The sequence below is a fragment of the Triplophysa rosa genome, linkage group LG13, assembly GCF_024868665.1.
Source record: "Triplophysa rosa linkage group LG13, Trosa_1v2, whole genome shotgun sequence".
Lineage (NCBI taxonomy): Eukaryota > Metazoa > Chordata > Actinopteri > Cypriniformes > Nemacheilidae > Triplophysa > Triplophysa rosa.
In genome coordinates this window covers 6,707,425-6,723,623 of record NC_079902.1, presented here as the reverse complement: position 1 = coordinate 6,723,623, position 16,199 = coordinate 6,707,425, and the positions used below count along the sequence as shown (strand labels likewise).

The 16,199-nt window shown below is 40.4% G+C and overlaps 1 protein-coding gene across 3 annotated transcripts; it reads left to right on the top strand.

Annotated features, from left to right (window-relative positions):
* Window positions 1-767: 767 nt before the first annotated feature.
* Window positions 768-13,963, top strand: arhgef37 (Rho guanine nucleotide exchange factor (GEF) 37). 3 transcript variants are annotated; one of them, XM_057348922.1, is made up of 14 exons: window positions 768-882; window positions 1,432-1,767; window positions 2,591-2,876; window positions 3,775-3,904; window positions 4,262-4,409; window positions 5,057-5,256; window positions 5,359-5,489; window positions 5,896-6,000; window positions 6,256-6,369; window positions 7,266-7,583; window positions 7,948-8,076; window positions 9,852-10,047; window positions 10,511-10,680; window positions 12,749-13,963. In XM_057348922.1, exons 3-14 carry the CDS (start codon window positions 2,598-2,600, stop codon window positions 12,956-12,958), a joined length of 2,130 nt encoding a protein of 709 aa, XP_057204905.1. In that variant the 5' UTR covers window positions 768-882; window positions 1,432-1,767; window positions 2,591-2,597; the 3' UTR covers window positions 12,959-13,963. The 3 variants fall into 3 exon arrangements, with proteins under 3 accessions (XP_057204905.1, XP_057204904.1, XP_057204906.1); XM_057348921.1 differs by having other exon boundaries at window positions 1,432-2,876; XM_057348923.1 differs by lacking the exon at window positions 1,432-1,767 and having other exon boundaries at window positions 776-882.
* Window positions 13,964-16,199: the final 2,236 nt, after the last annotated feature.

Sequence of the window (16,199 nt, the reverse complement as noted above, 5' to 3'; positions counted from 1 at the left end):
TTTATAGGGTTGGGCTCTTATCTGTTGCCATAGTAACATAACACTGATCTGACGGCCTCAATGTGTGCAACTGCCATTCTCATGTTCAGCTTTTCTAAGAGCTGCAATTCACCTTAACAATATAAATAATTGAGAAACCACAACAGAGGAAACTGGAGATGGAGTCAAGAATGCATTCAGGCTTCTGAAGTCACAATTTACTAGGCACTTGTACAAAAATAAAACATTTTCAGGTAGGCCTACTTGTACAAGAATGTCATAGGCACCCAGCTGGATGAAAAATAGACTTTTAGACCTAAAAATAACTTACTGTAATGCTATTATAAATGGCTTTCATTTCAAACAAATCCAATGTCTGGACTGTGTACAATTTTACGGATACATTTTCCGTGGTGCTATTTTTATACCTTGTAAACATGAGTTTGTAACCACAGCGGTTACCCCAGTCGACCGCGTGATGTCTCTGTTTCCCAGGTAACAACGCTCGCGGTTAGCGTGGGACGAGGGCTTCTTACCATAACAACGCTTTCTCCTTTGATTTATTCCCCGCTCGGCAGTCCGCTCGACTAATCGACATCTTTATTACCACTCCTCGACAGGAATGCAACGCCTCTCAAATTCGACTCTGCTGTATTTGCGCTACTGCAATGACATCATGCTCCATATGACTGCAGCTCACGGCACGCGGCACGCTCGGAATGCGTGACGTGCGGCCTGTGCGTGAACCTGTTCTGCGCGAGCTCCGCAGGTGATACTGAAACTGTTAAAGGCCACATCCGACAGCCGCGTTTTTCGCACATTAAACTCTTACAGAGGGGTTAAAGATGGTCAAGTTTGCGACGTTTTACTCCTTTGGGGAATCTACGCTTTAGATATACACAGGTAAGAGCGCAGGCGAGCTTAAATGTAGACATTATTGTTAAATGTTGCATTAACGTTGTGCCTAACGTTGTGTCAACCATTACGCTGTACATCTTAATATTTGTACCTGCTTTTTTCTGGTATGTTTAATTTGTCTTGTTATTATATAAGAAAAAAAGAGTACTTTTCAACATTTATACTGTTTTTATTTTAATTCGTATATTGTTTCGTGGATGGTGTTTCAATCACGTGACAACTGACTACATATTCTTGAATAACATTATGGAAACTTGCTTATTTGTTTTGTCTCATCTATGCTGAAACTCAACAGCACGTGTCGTGTTTACTTTACTCTGTGTCTCAGTGTTACGTTACAAAATAAACTGCAAATCACATAAGATCCACTGTATATCCATTTTTCAACATGAAACTTTTATGTCATCAGCTTGTTTGTTGACATTTTCAGGACCTTGTTTGAATGCCATTATTTACACAACTTTTAATCTCTTTGGTCATAACTCACAGTCTTCTAGTTATTTCCTGACCACATGGAGCTTTTGTTTATTGCAGTTGAAACCCAGTGTGCGGCACTCGTCTGATTTGCCACCGTCCAATCAGCTTTAGCCTCTGCAGGCGTCACTTCCTTCCCAGTGTCAGTCTGTTTATTCATCAGTGTGTGTGTATTCTCGATGGTCCTATCAGGATCCCACCTCCCCCTGACTCAGTCCACCCAGCTGACCCACCCATCCCCCTCACTCGCACACCCGTGCCACATGAGGCCCTGCATTCTGACTCAGTGGACAAACTTACACTAGTCTGAGAGTATGTGCCAGGCTTTGCCCAGACCCACACCTCGGTTTTCCAGCACGAGTGACACCCGGGATTAGTCCTTCTCCGTCTATAAAGGTAATCACGCACTTCAGTTGTGTTTTGGGCTTGGTGCGTCACTGTAAACCTGTCATTTCTGCACTTTTTCTTAAGTAGGGGTTTGTCGTACTGCAGTGCACCACTATTACAGCTCTCTCCGTCAGCCAGCGTGAGCTCCGCGCTGCTTGCTGAGTTTGCGGTTTTCTGCTGGAGCGCGTTGGCCCTGAGCACTTGTTAGAAGCAAGTCGATTTCTGTAATAAAGGTTGAGGATGTGGTGAGGTTTTTGCTTACCGTTGTTTATGTGTTGCGCTTACTGTGTGATTTGCGTGAGGGTGTAGCTGGGATTGTCAAAGATTGTGTGGGTGATGTGCAATAAACCTTTGGTTATCTTTAGTGCTTGCAGAAATGTCATTATCTGGATGTTGATCGCTGTTTGGTTTTGTTGTTAATGTTCCTCTGGAGGTCTTTATGAAGTTATGTACGACTTCAGTAACATCTTTGTAAAAGCGAAGAGGTTCTTCGGACACATGGTGTTCCACCTCCCCCGGGCAGCAAACAATGCAAAGCACTTGGTCCTTAAGGGTGATTACTTCTCCTTTATGGGTGGTCTTGTAAATGTGTGACAGAAGGGTCTGGCCTATGTGTGAACAAGTTCTTGAAGGAAGAGCTTGATTGGGGATCAGTTTGTGTCTTTTCTGTTGTGATGAATGAGTTTAAAACGGTGTGTGTTAATCCGGCATTATTAAAGGGAATTTAATCTGCATCTATGCACAGTGACAATTTTGTCGATTTGTTTTTTGTGTGTTGGACCTGTATGTTCGTGCCAATATTGCAGTCTAACCTTCTCTGCATCTTGGACAGCTCCGCTATGGCAAATTCCCTAAAGGCAAAGGTGATACTGACATTAGAGGAGGAGAACGGAGAAGAAGCTAAAGAGATGGATGACACTGTTGGAGCGCCTGCGGAGGAGGAGGAGGAGGAGGAGGAGAGGAAGGCACGAGCCGCCGCAGAAGAGGCAGCTGCCAGAGAGAGGGCAGCTCAGAGACAGCTCATGGCGATAGAGGAGCTGGTGCACACGGAGCGAAACTACCTGAAAAATCTGCAGCTTTGCACGGTCACCATTCACAGCAACCTGCGGAAACTACAGGTACCCGCATATGCACTTTTACGTACGAAGCTTAGCAGTAAAATTGATGGATTAATTTTGCCAGCACATTCTGTGCTTTAACAGACCTGGGGATGTTTCATTTTATACATCACCACCAAAAAATTTGTTTTGTTGTTCTCATTACCGATTGTTCACATTTACTATCAATGTTCCAATTCATTTTTACAAAGTATGTGAGTGTGGAGTGAAGCGACAGCAACGGCACGAGTATGATTGTATTAGAGTATGAGAAGAAACAGACACTTTATTTCGGGGCAAAAAACAAAATTTTATATTCCACCTTTATCGGTGATGTCATACAAAGTGACTTGTGATGTATTTTAAGTACATCGGCTTGTGCATTCCCTGGGAATCAAACTCGACTTTGGCGTTGCTAACACTGTCCACCTGTTGAGCTACATCAAGCCTCACGTATTGTGCTTTTGTGAACATGTAAAATTGGTAAACACTGTTTTTTAATACGTTTCATTTGTTCCTATAGTTTACTTGGTAGAGCATTGAATTAGCAATAAAAAGGTCATGGGTGTGATTCCCAGGGAACAACACTAATAGCTGGTGTGAGTAACTTTGGATAAAAAGCATCTGCCATAAACAATTAATGAAAAGTTAAATGTAAGTTTCACACACTTTTCACAAACTGTTCACACACGGCCTCTAAACTGAAAAAGGCTGTTAAATATTACATTAATGGCTGTATTTATTGAAGAGGTTGTAAAGTTCCTACTTAAAGATTTATTTAAATGCGTTTCTGTGCAAATTTATGATTTTGCTGCATTGCAAAATCTAAAGAACTCTTCTTCCTCTTATTTGAGAGGTTCAATACATTTTTAATGAACATTATGTAGTTTTATTATATAACGGAATATTTGCCTTGTAGCCTTCTCCTCCAAACTTGGACGGTATGTTCCAGCACATAGATGAAGTGATGGATGTTTCCAGCAGACTCCTGAGCCTTCTCGACCAGGCACAGATACAGCACAGCAACCCAAAATACCTGGAAATCCTTTGTGAGTACAGCTGGGCAGATTGGAATGTCAGGTTCACTTTCGGTTTCCTCTCCAGACGTTCACGTGTCACACCCACTCGTCAAGTCAGCGAAATATTTTTACTCCTGAAGAATCCAAAACCTGCGTTACAAGAATTACAGGATTACACTTGAAATCATGCTGTAGTTTATATGAAAAGTTTGTGTGAGGTCAAGATTGTTGAAAAGCATTTTTTTTAAATCAACAAATTTTTCAGCAAAAATTTCAAATCTCACTTATAGTAGCTGGTCCACTGAGCAAAGTTTTACAGATAAATGATGCAAGAATTTGTGGGATTTTCATCCATATTATAAAGGAGCTCATTTTTTCTCTTCTCAGGCGACTCTTTTCTGAGCCTGTCTCGAGACATAGAGATGGCTTATAAAGAGTATCTGGCCAACTACAATAACATCACCGCTCTGGAGAACAGCTACAAACAGAAGGAGTCCCTGTGGGCCGAGATGGTTAACATCATCAAGTCATCTGCGTAAGTTCATAAATAATATCAGGTTTTCCTAGAATTATTAAGGCAGTAAACTATTTAAGGCTTAAAGGGTTTGTGCAGTCACAAATGAAAATTCTGTCATCATTTGCTCACCCTCAGGTTGTTTTAAACCTGTATACATTTCTTTGTTCTGTTAAACGCAAAGATATTTGTAAGAATGTTAGCAATTTTCAGTTCTGTGACATCATCCACTACCATAGTAGGAAAAAAAGATTGTTTTTTTTTTCTGTTGAACGCAAAGTGAGATATTTTAAAGAATTTAGGAAAACAAACAGTTCTGGGGCACCTTTGAATACCATTTAATTTGACCTACTATGGCAGTCAATGATGTCACAGAATTGAAAATTGCTAACATTCTTCCAAATATCTTTCTCTGTATTCATCAGAACAAAGTCATTTATACAGGTGTGAAATGACATGAGGGTGAGCAAATAATGACGTTTTTGGGTGAACTATCACTTTAAGGGTTGTTGTCCAGTCAGAACTGTCCATTTCAAAATATTTTTAAATATCTGATTCTGTATTTGTACCACCAGTTCTGGTTATTTGACAATTGAACACTATAGAGAGAGAGTCAGTGTAACTAACATTTTGTTTTGTTTTTTACCCCTGATCTTTTCTGTCTTCAGGCCGGAAGTGAACGCATCCACGCTGAGTTTCTTCCTGGTGATGCCGGTTCAGAGAATCGCTCGCTATCCCCTGCTGTTACAGACCATGCAGAAACACACAGACCCCAGACACCCTGCTTACTCCGTCCTGGAGCACACCGCTCGCACCGCTGTCCAGATCAACTGCAGGATCAATGAATATAAACGCTTCCGTGAAGTGGGTGAGGACATGAATAAGAACAGGATGTACACACGTGTGCAATAATGTGCTTTAGCTCTGATGTGCATTGAATTGTGTTGATTTGTCATTCTGTGTTTTAAAGCTGATAAGTATAAGAAGACAGAAAACTTGACAATCAGGGACAAGATCAATCGGCTGAGTGGCCACAGCATTGCCAAAAAGACAGCTCGGTTCAGCCAGTACATAAAGCACGAGACAGGAATGGTGGCAAAGGTAACCGTGCCATTAAGCAAGACTACACCCAAGAAAAACACTTCATGTAAACTGTGTACTAGAAGAGAATGCCACTGTGTTCTTATTTCACCATTTTTATATACAGTAAAATATGTTTCTACAGTTGACTTATTTCATTCAAAAATGATAATTTTGTCATGATTTACTTTACCCGCAAGTTGTCTGGGTTTCATTTTAGTGTAGAACAGAAAGAAAGCTAATTGTTAAGGTCTTACAAACTCGGTCACCATTCACTTCCATTGCATGAAAAAGGATGCAATAAAAGTGAATGGTGACCGAGTCAATCAGTCCCTAATATTCTGTCTTTTGTGTTTTGATGACAGAATATAAATGAGAGAACCTCCTCTGTTATACTAATACTGTGATTTTTTTTATTGTGTCATAGGTGAAGGATGAAGAATTTGATGCCCTTGCTGGCTTCTTCTTTGTACTGGAAAAGTGCATCTCGGAGCTCCATGATAACATGGTGGCCTACCTTTACCATCTACAGGTTTGTAAAGAAATAATTCCTTTTTGTCTTAAATGTACTATTGTGGATCATATTGACCAGTTACATATTCACAAAGTGTCAATGTTCTCAGTTGTTTTGGTGTTCCCTCAATACGAAGCCAGCACGCCCTGAGATCAACTTCTTACGCATTTTCTATTGTTATTCAAGCTGGTGAATGAAAGGAATCTATAAGAGAATGTATAATTTATGTTTGTAAAGATTTATTATTAATCTTAGTTGTGTTTCTGTGAACAGAGGTTCCTCAGCTGCAGACCAGAGGAAGCGGATCTTGATCTGGAAGGCGAGAAAGCCGCCCTGTTCTCCAAAGAAATCACAGTGGCACTCAGACAGTGGATATACCCTACATATGTAAGCCTTTTTATAGATGACCGAAGCGTTCATTATTGTTAGTGATAAAGATTTGGTTGTGTGGTTTATAAAGTCTTTCAAGTGAAAATGTTAAAAAGTTAAATGTAGACGTGTTTTCTCTTCTGCCACTTGGCAAAAAGTATTGGGATCGTGTTATAGACTTGAGTAGGTCTCATAAGTCCATTTATTTTGTTGTCCTGGGCAGTGTTGGGTAAGTTACTCTGAAAAAGTATTTAATTACTTATTACTAATTACTTTCTACATCAACCTTGATTAGTTGGGTGATTCAAGGATAGACATGAAACGGCTCTTTTAATTCATTCAAATAAATAATATAAAACTACATAAAGTAGTATTATTAACTTGCCAACGTATTACAAATGTGAGAATTGTACGGATTTTAAAGTTAGACTTTCATTTTTGATGTCAATTCCACTATTGCACACACATATATTACACAAAGTATTTACTTGAATTACATCAAAAGTAACTGTAAAAAATAAAAGGAATCCCTAACTTTACTTTTTCAAGGGAAAAGTATTTAAATTACAGCAACTAATTACTTAGTAACTAGTTACACCCAACACTGTATAATAAATGATATAATAATAATGTAATAATTTTCTCCATCATTTCTGCACTGATTTTTTTTGTCACTAACAGTCAGGTACAGGTTCAGTACACAACTGTATGTGTTGAGACTTGTTCCCTTGTGTCAAAATAAATAGTGTTCCAGACTTTAGTCATTGTATTTCTCAAGATCCCCCAGCTCTTTACTTTGGTTTTCCCCATTCATCAATGTCTAGCCCTGCTGGAACCAATCCTGCTGGAAAAACTCCATGCATCATACCTACCGTACCTCTCAATTTTTTCTCCACTATGACCGTTTCATTTAGGAGGAGCGTTTGAAGACTCTAGTCCTCAAGCCCTTGAGCTCGCTGCGGGAGCTGACGGCGGGGCCGCGCAACATCATTCGCAAGCGTCAAGACAAGCTGCTGGACTACGAGCAGATCGAGGAGAAGAGCAGCCTGACCTATGAGGAACAGGCCATAGCCAACACCTACAAGACCATGAACACTCTGCTGTTGACCGAGCTGCCTCAGTTCAACGGGAAAGCCCTGCAGATCCTGTGGGCCACACTGGAGGCCTTCAGCTGCCTGCAGAGGGACATGGCCGTTGATATGGAGCAGTTAGCCACCAGCTTTACCCATCAGGTACAGTGTGAGCAATAGAAGTTGCCATGGTGGTACAAGAAACAAACACACATTTTGACACTTAACACTTTTTTACTCAACTTCCAAATTCCTCATAAAGTACATCCGCCTTGATGTCTAGGTGCCACACCAGTCAGATGCTATCATTTTTAACATTGACTACTCACGTCAGTCATGCCTTTCACTCTTCCGATCCTCATGATATTAGTTACACTTAAATATCTTTGGAAATCAGGTGGCATTTGAACATTCCTTGCAGCCATGTGGCTGTAAATGACAGACAGCGTGAGGTTGGAAAAGTGTTATTAAATGTAGCTTTTCGCTGGCTGGCAGTGTTCATGAATCCTTCATTGTCTTCCGGCAGCTCCCACACAGTTATTTGGAGGCTGGAGAGTTTTGGAAGTGGGCAGAGATCTCGGTGCTGGAGGGTTCCAGAAGGATGGAGAATCTGTGTCAGAGTTTTCAGGAGGAGCTCAATGCTCCCATTGTGCAGGTCAGTTCCAACACAGAGACGCACCATTGTCTGTTGCCGGGTGGAGACGTGTTCGTCCCCACGCCTGTTGGTGCCTGTGGACGGTGATGGAATAAATCCAGAGCTAAATGCAACCATTCATTCACTTTGATATAATTTGGCCCTCGTGTTTTGCATCTATTCGTTTTAAACGGCGTAATATATTATATCACGGGGTAAATGTTTTATGCGTGGTCATAAACATCTGTTCTTTAGTCAGTAAGGTTTAATAAAATCGCTACCAAATGTTTGACACGCTTATTGGTTTTTATTATTTTCACATAGATGTTAAATCATATTTTTTAGCTTTCGGCCACCGTTTGCCTCAATTCCAGCTGTACGCCGTGATTCTGGCTTTCGTTCAACTCATCCTGGGATGCCTTTTAAATGGAAGGCATTCCAAGCTCTTTTCCTGAAAAGTTGTTCATGAGACTGAGAAAGTTATTACATTTTGATGAATGGTTATGACAAGCATTTTCTTTTGAGTAACGTGCACTGACACACTGAGCAAATGAAGACCAGACACATTTATTATTTATCAATTTTGATGTCATGTTGCATGAATACTATAATCACTTCTGTTGATGGCACAAGTAGAGGCGGCACCAATGTCATATTTCATATTTCAGAGCTGTGTTGGTGTTCTGTAGTCATTGTCACAATTTGTGATGTCGTAGGTCATCGTTACATCTGATGGCGCAACACGTGTCATTAATAATAAGAAGAGTCTGATGGGCATCTTGGCAGCGGATTTTAATCGATACCATGTCTGCCATTATAAAGCCATCAGATGTGATGAGTTTAGAAAGAAGGCCGGATGATCAAACCGAGAGAGTCTGTAATCTTCAGAAGAGCCGAGCGTTTGCTGACAGGGATCAGGATGTAGATCACGAATGTAAATCTTTGGAGTACTTCTCATGTTCCTGTCTCGGTTCCTCAGATCAAAGCGATCCAGCAACGTGACTGACTGCTGTTTTTTTATGGACCTCATTCAGTTCCGGGACTTTTTTTTGTTGGGTTCAATTCAAGTCAAAAAATGTTTGTCGTATTCGACAGTGTGCCACAGATGCTGTTGATTATGACCGACAATCATGTGGACTCATCCACCAGTTTATAACAACAAACCAAAATCATAGCAGTAATATTTTATGTAGCTCAGCTGGTAAAGCTTGGCAATGGCTTGCAATGAACGTTTATGAGGCAAAACATTCCAGCACTTAAAGCCCTCATTAGTTTTTCTATATAAAGGATTTTACCTTTTCAGCTGACGTTTTGTGTCTTTGTTCCTAGATTTACTCATCCTAAAGTTGTTTCAGAACTTTACAAAGAAAGATATTTAAAAGAATGTTTATAACCAAGCAGTTGTGGGTCACTATTGACTACCATTGTAGGAAAAGAAACTATGGTAGTCAATGGTGCCCCAGAACTGTTTGGTTTCGCACATTCTTCAAAATGTCTTCTTTTGCGTTCAGCAGAACAAAGAAATGTAAACGGGTTTGAAACAACTTGAGGTTGAGTAAATCATGACATCATTTTCATTTGCGGGTGAACTATCCCTTTTAAGTTTGAGTTCCAGCTTGAAGACCTTTCCTGACTCCTCATTCAATTGCATTTTCTACACTAAACTTCAAATAAACCTTAAAAATGAACCGCAAATGATACATGCACTCTTTCCAAATGTAATTCATGCTGCTGTATGTGGCTGAGGAGGTCCTGAATTGAAAAGCTTTCTCTGTATCATATCTGTGACATCCCAGGCACTCAGTCCTGTTTCTGAAAGGCGTTTGACAGCTCTGACCCTCAAGCACGGCTCAGGGAAGATCTACCAGCTGACAGGCCCTGTGGTGGGCACGCGTGATCTGGACCTGACCCTCAACAAGGGAGAGCTGGTAGCTGTCGTCAGTCAGATGGACACGCGTGGAGACCGTAGACGTTGGCTGGTTGATGCGGGAGGTAAAGTTGACACATGGAACATCTTGGAAGAGGTCACAATGCACTGTAAATAAAGAACACTGCTCTGGAATCAGCTTTAATCAAACAAACAGTGTTATTGAAATTGTTTTATTGTGTTGACAAAACGGATCCTACGTTATTCATGTATTTCAGGTCTGTTCTGTTTTTAAAACTAATTTACAGTGTTATATTAGGCTATGCTTTCGTTTAAAAAAAGATTCTTTCAGATAATGTTTTTTGGTGATTTGTATTTTTTACCCAGTTAACAATCCACTCCTTTTTATTTAATAACATTTTCTCCAGAGTAATTGATGTTGAAAGTTTAGTCATTTGGTTGCGAGTGCCATCTGCTGGTTAATCGTGGTAACTACATCCTATTAAATCTGCTTTCACAGAGGTGCTTAACAATATCATTTAATGGAGTAGATTTGTAGACTTGATTGTGTTGTGTTATATTCCACAGGCCCGAGGGGATATGTGCCGGCCTCAAAGCTGACCCGATACCACCAAATGACTGTTGACCCCCCATCTCCTCATCTGAGCGTAACACCCACCGGTCCAGGACCCAGAAGACACTCGTACACACCCGGAGCGCAGCCGCTCGTCATTACCCCGACCACGCCCTGTTTTCAGGTGAGTGACACACTTGGGCAGAAGCACTTGTGCTTTGACTGACAGGTCATAAGGGCCACCTAGTTACTCTGTCTGATTTGTGTGTCAGACCGAATGAACCCTGAGATCGATCTCGGGTCTGCAGTATCTCATGATCATCAATAACACACAGACACTAGCGTTTGTGAATTCAGTAATGGGAACAGAAATGAACTGTCTCTCGGTGTCAGAAGAACTGACGTGCTCCATCACCACCGCCCACACACACACACACACATACACGCTAATTCATTCATCAGCATGATCTGGTTGTCAAGGCCTCACATCAGTTTGCCATCATTTTTTGGAAAGCTGAAATATTAGATTGTGGGATCAATAAAACGTGATTTTCCAAAGAACATTTACAGGTTGTTTATCAATGTGACGGTGAAGAAATTGTCTTCTGCTAATGAGAAATCTCAACCAGCTGACATTTAACACTAAAAATTAATTATATGCATTAGAATTGGTTCAGCTCGGCGTGTTTTCCAAATTAGAGTAAGGTGTTTTTTAGTTTGGAGTCGTTTTAGCACTTTGGTTGCTAGGGTGTTCTAGTTTGTTGCTAGGTGGTTGTGTATGTCAGAAGTGTGATATTCTGTTCCATAGATATAACACTCATATCAGTAACACTCTATACACATAGTAACACACATTACAGTAAGCATAAAAGTATTGGTTCACAATATGATAATCAAATGTTTTGGGGTCACACAAACTGAAATTCATCAGATTTTTTTCTCCAAAACATTTGTTATAAAATTGACAATATTCAAGCCTTATTTCTATGTAAATTATTACAAATTGAATATGTCTGTCGTTTAAAAATAAAACTGAAAGTTTTAACATAAAAGTAAAATTAAGAAAGGTAAACCTTAAGAACTAATTTCTTAAGCAAGTAAATGAACAAAAATAATTATGTTGACGCAGGTCACATGTTGACAACCAATAGGATTGAGACCGACATCATATTGTAACCATATCGCCATAGCTACACTCTAAAAATAATTTGGTGGCTTGGTAAATATCACAAAAATAAACAGCTATGTTAACTTAATAAAATGTTTTAGTCATTTAAGTGATTTTTTCAGTGGGACATATGGAAAAATTTGATTCAAAATGCAACAGTTAATTATGAAAAAATCGATCAAAACTCCAACAGTTAATTTCTCTCAAATTTAATTTTTTAAAATTTATTTTATGAAAAAATAAGTATTTAATTAAATTATATTTTTAATATATAGACTTAAATATTTTTGGTGAATCTGGATAGAAATATTTGAGTTATTCAGATTTACTTCATTGTTTTTACTTACATTTACTCGCTTTAAACTGGATATTTCATTGATTTCACAGCTTTAAAATTTACTCCATTTTTTTAATGTAACATGTTGTACGTAAAATCACAGTTAATGTGTTTTAGAGTTGGTGTGATATATTGCGCCACAATATAATGTTACTCTACTCTTCTTCAGATCCCTCCTTTTATAAAAGATTTTTTCCTTAGCTTGTGTCACACCTCTCTTCAACAAGATGTGCAGTTTGCTGTATTACAGATGGGACAATTACACACTGATGTTTAGTACTTCGTCTTATGGCTTGTTTAAATCTCTTACCCTATTTAAAACCCAGTAATGGTGATTCCTGTTAGCAAGTGCCACTAATAAACTTGATTTATGAAGCATTACCGCTTTTAGCCACAAGGTGGAGGACTGCCTCTGATTATCCTTTCTGATTCAATTCTGAGCACTTTACCCACCTGAAGACCCATTGAGCATAAGATCTCTTTCCCTAATGAGCTTTAACAAAGAAACAGCCCACACTTCACACTCGAAAATGTCTCAAGCACATTGTGTAACAGTGAAGACCACTTAACATTTACATCTAAAATGATTTTACGAGTTAAAACAACAGATTATAAAGTTTCTGATGTTTGTTTTTGTATGTGCGTTTAAAAAGGCTCAATGTGTCTTGCATTGTTCTTTGTATTGTTTAGAAATGTCTCTTTTTCATGATACAAACCAGAGACACAAACTCTCTTCTGCACCCGCAGGTGTACGCAGGCTACGACTTCACGGCGAGGAGCGGCCACGAGCTTTCTCTAAAGTCGGGTGAGCCGGTGCGGGTGGTGGAACCTCACGATAAGCGTGGAAACAAGGAGTGGTGTCTGGTGGAGGCGCGAGGCCGAAGGGGCTACGTCCCGTCCAACTACCTCGCCGTCCTGCCCTCCCTCATCACATCGCCCACTTTCCCATATCGCTAGCACTGGAAAATACCCATAATGAAACCTGCTCGGCTGCTGATACGGAGTCTGTTATCCGGCATCCAAACAAACACGGGCTGTGAGAAGCACTGAAGGGCTCTTCATGCGTGAGGGGGCGGACGGCTGCTGTTTGGTGCTTTATTCCACTGATGTTTGAACCGGAGTGGTGCTCGGGCATCACTGTGGAGCGCTCGCCCGTATACTTGATCTTAGCTTTGCCCGGGGCTGTTAACAGAAGAGATCATTTCAGCCAATGAGAGACAAGCTGTGTTGTGTGGATTGCACATGGATCGCATCGAAGGAACGTGCGGTTACCTGTGATTAACGGATGCGCTTTAATGGATTTCTGTAAAGCACCCGGATCCACAACTCGGCTGTAATGTGGAAAGTACGGCTGCTTTGGGACTAGTGTTAACAAGATGGATGTCAAACTCGGGGTGTATTTAACTGCTTAACTACAAAAAATGGGCTTTGCTTGCTTTAAAACTTGGATCTCACACTGGATTTAAGCCCGTATATCACATTTTATGCTTTTAATCTTGGACACTTTTTATCTTCAGTGTCGATTGTACAGAGCCCCCAAACAGTGTGACTGTATGAATGTCATTTCAATAGATATCAAACCAAGCGGAATTCATTTTAAGGAAGCACACGTTTTCGGACATTTATACTCTTTTAAAAAGTGGGGCCGCTGTTTATTGACTTAATTTTACACGATTACAGTGTATTCAAGTTATTCTTTACCTACACGTAGATTCACCTCAGACTACTGCATTGTTCTTGTGTTGGTGACCTCATATAACCTCCATGATGAAGAATTTGACCCACATGCAAAGATCGAAGAGGGCAGATCTGATGCTGCAGCTTGCCTGCAGTTGCATATGCTGTCCACTAGAGGCGCCAGGGTATCATCTGTGAAGACAGTTACCTTATTCAGTGTTGTTAATCCTTCCAAACAGAGTCATGTATTATTCATCTGATCCTCACAATCGCTTTACCAGGAATCCAGCGGGGAACGGTTCACCTCACGTGCCTGCTGTTCTCCCGATATCGCACTGCATCTTCTGTATTATGTATATCAGCCCATTTATTTTTCTTTGTCACATTCTTCATAAAATTGTTTCATTCTTAATTTGTTGAGTTGAATGTTATGTTAAACGACCTCCCATCAAATCGTTATCATCAAAATGTGAACGTCGCTGCTGTTGTGATTCATCAAAAGCTGAAGGAAGCTTTGGAGGCAGTTTTACGCCTGACCTCTGAGCGCTCTATTTATGCCCAGCAGATTAGAAACGTAGAAACGTGACGTGAACCAGCCTGAGTTTATTTCAGAGGGTTATTCTGGAGAAATGCATTAGGTTTTTTTCTCAGGCTGCTTTTAGCCCAACTGCAGCTATTCCTCTGAGAACGTGCAAATGTCACGGCAGGGCTGATGATGGCGGGTTTTTTCCGTGCTGCAGGCAGAGCAGCGATGCTGCGGTCCACCGTGCGTGAGCGCCGCCTGTCAATCGCTCCTCCCTCCGTTAAAAGAGCTGGTTGTCAGCAAAGCTTTGATGCAATGAACCCCTACAGCTACTGCTTCCTCTCTGCGACAGAACTCAAAGCTCTATAAATACATTTCTCTATTCAGTCAGTGAGCTAAAAATAGTTTCTTGTCGGCAAGAATCCTCCACGGCTCCTCCTGTTGGAGCGGATGAGAATTGCAGCTTCTGCGCCTCACCTTCCGTCTCTCACATTACAGCAAACCGTGTGCACCCGCTCTCGAGGTCAGCTAAGGAGCCGCGGTGAAATGTTACGGTCATTATATGTGTGTACAAAACATATTATGGAGGTCTTTCTAGTGGGAGAGAAACGAAATGAACCCCGCCTCCATTGTGCCTATATGTCTTAGAGACGTCGGTTTCTCTGAGTGAGAGAGAGAAGAGAGGATTATAAGTCTGCAAGAAACGTTCTACTATTTAGTTTCAGTGCTTTAGAAAATCAATTTTTGGACAATTCTTGCAGTTTGGATGCCGTTTTTAGTCAAAATTTGAAATATAAACTATTAGAGAATGTATTTATTACCAATATATTGGTCTAGACATCAGAAAATATCAGTCTGTACACACGTTTTCCATAAAAAAAAGGAACAAATGATGTGTTACGGATGTGACAACATTACGTCACAGAGTTTCTGTGAATTAAAATGCACAATGCACAAAAAAGAGGAATATGGATGGTTATGCATGTGACAATTTTAAAGGCGACACTTACCTGACTGTGGAAAATCATGCTTTAAAGAAAAATAAGACATTTTAAAATAAGAAAGACATTGCGTGAGTAATCAAACCACCAAATATTGCATCAGTGTGATAAAAATCTTTGGTAAACATGGTAAGGTCATGGTAAGGTTGAACTTTGCATGGGATTCCCCATTTTTATATTGTTTTTCTTATTAAAATATACCCAATCATTAAAACGACGTGTTATGTGATACATAATTCTTACTATAAAATCAAATTGTTAGATCGATTTTAAATGAATAAATTACATTTAAATTGATATCAAATGCAAATTGGGCTTCTCAACTACATTGATTTCTTAAAACATTGTTTAAAACGGTTTTAGATATTTTAATTGGAAAATAAGATGTAACCACGCTTGTTTCTTGAAGGGCAGCTGATCTCATTAATTGAGGAATGCAAAAACACATTCACTAGCCAGGAAGATGTTTACTGGTACCGTCTTGAACCCTCTCGCAGCCAAGGAGCCTGTGGTCGTGGATGGCATAGCATACCTCACCTCAGGATCTGTCAAGGACCGCCGTGCACAAATAGACACCATGGCCTTGTCCGGCTTTACAGCGGGCCTGTATTTAGCCTTATGGCAACGATGCCATGATTGTTTTAGCGCTGTCAGACGATCTACAACCTAACCTAACCTTAACTGTCGATCTCAGTTCAGCAAGAAAACAAGAGCAGCTGAAGCCCTTCATTACAGCGAGCTTAGGAGAGCAAATCTCATGCGGCGAGGCCGCGAGGATGCACGTGAGCCGCTTTCCTCATGAAACGGCGCTACTCCTCAGATGCCTTCTTCAATGACCTGAGCGTATCTGCATGTGTTTGACAGAATGTAAACTCAACAGATCACAGAGCTGTTTATAGGACTGAACTCTAAAACTTAAGTTCAGAGGTTTCTTGCCCAGGCGGTCATGCCAATCGGACATCAGTGGGTATTTATAGAGGAGTATTTACATGAAGTG

What these genes read in the sequence shown, in the direction of transcription:
- arhgef37 (XM_057348921.1), top strand. Translation starts at nt 2,496, where the DNA reads ATGCACAGTGACAATTTTGTCGATTTGTTTTTTGTGTGTTGGACCTGT. An exon ending in AAAATACCTGGAAATCCTTT is followed by an intron (nt 3,905 to 4,261) that starts GTGAGTACAGCT and finishes TTCTCTTCTCAG; the next exon opens with GCGACTCTTTTCTGAGCCTG. An exon ending in CCACCAGCTTTACCCATCAG is followed by an intron (nt 7,584 to 7,947) that starts GTACAGTGTGAG and finishes GTCTTCCGGCAG; the next exon opens with CTCCCACACAGTTATTTGGA.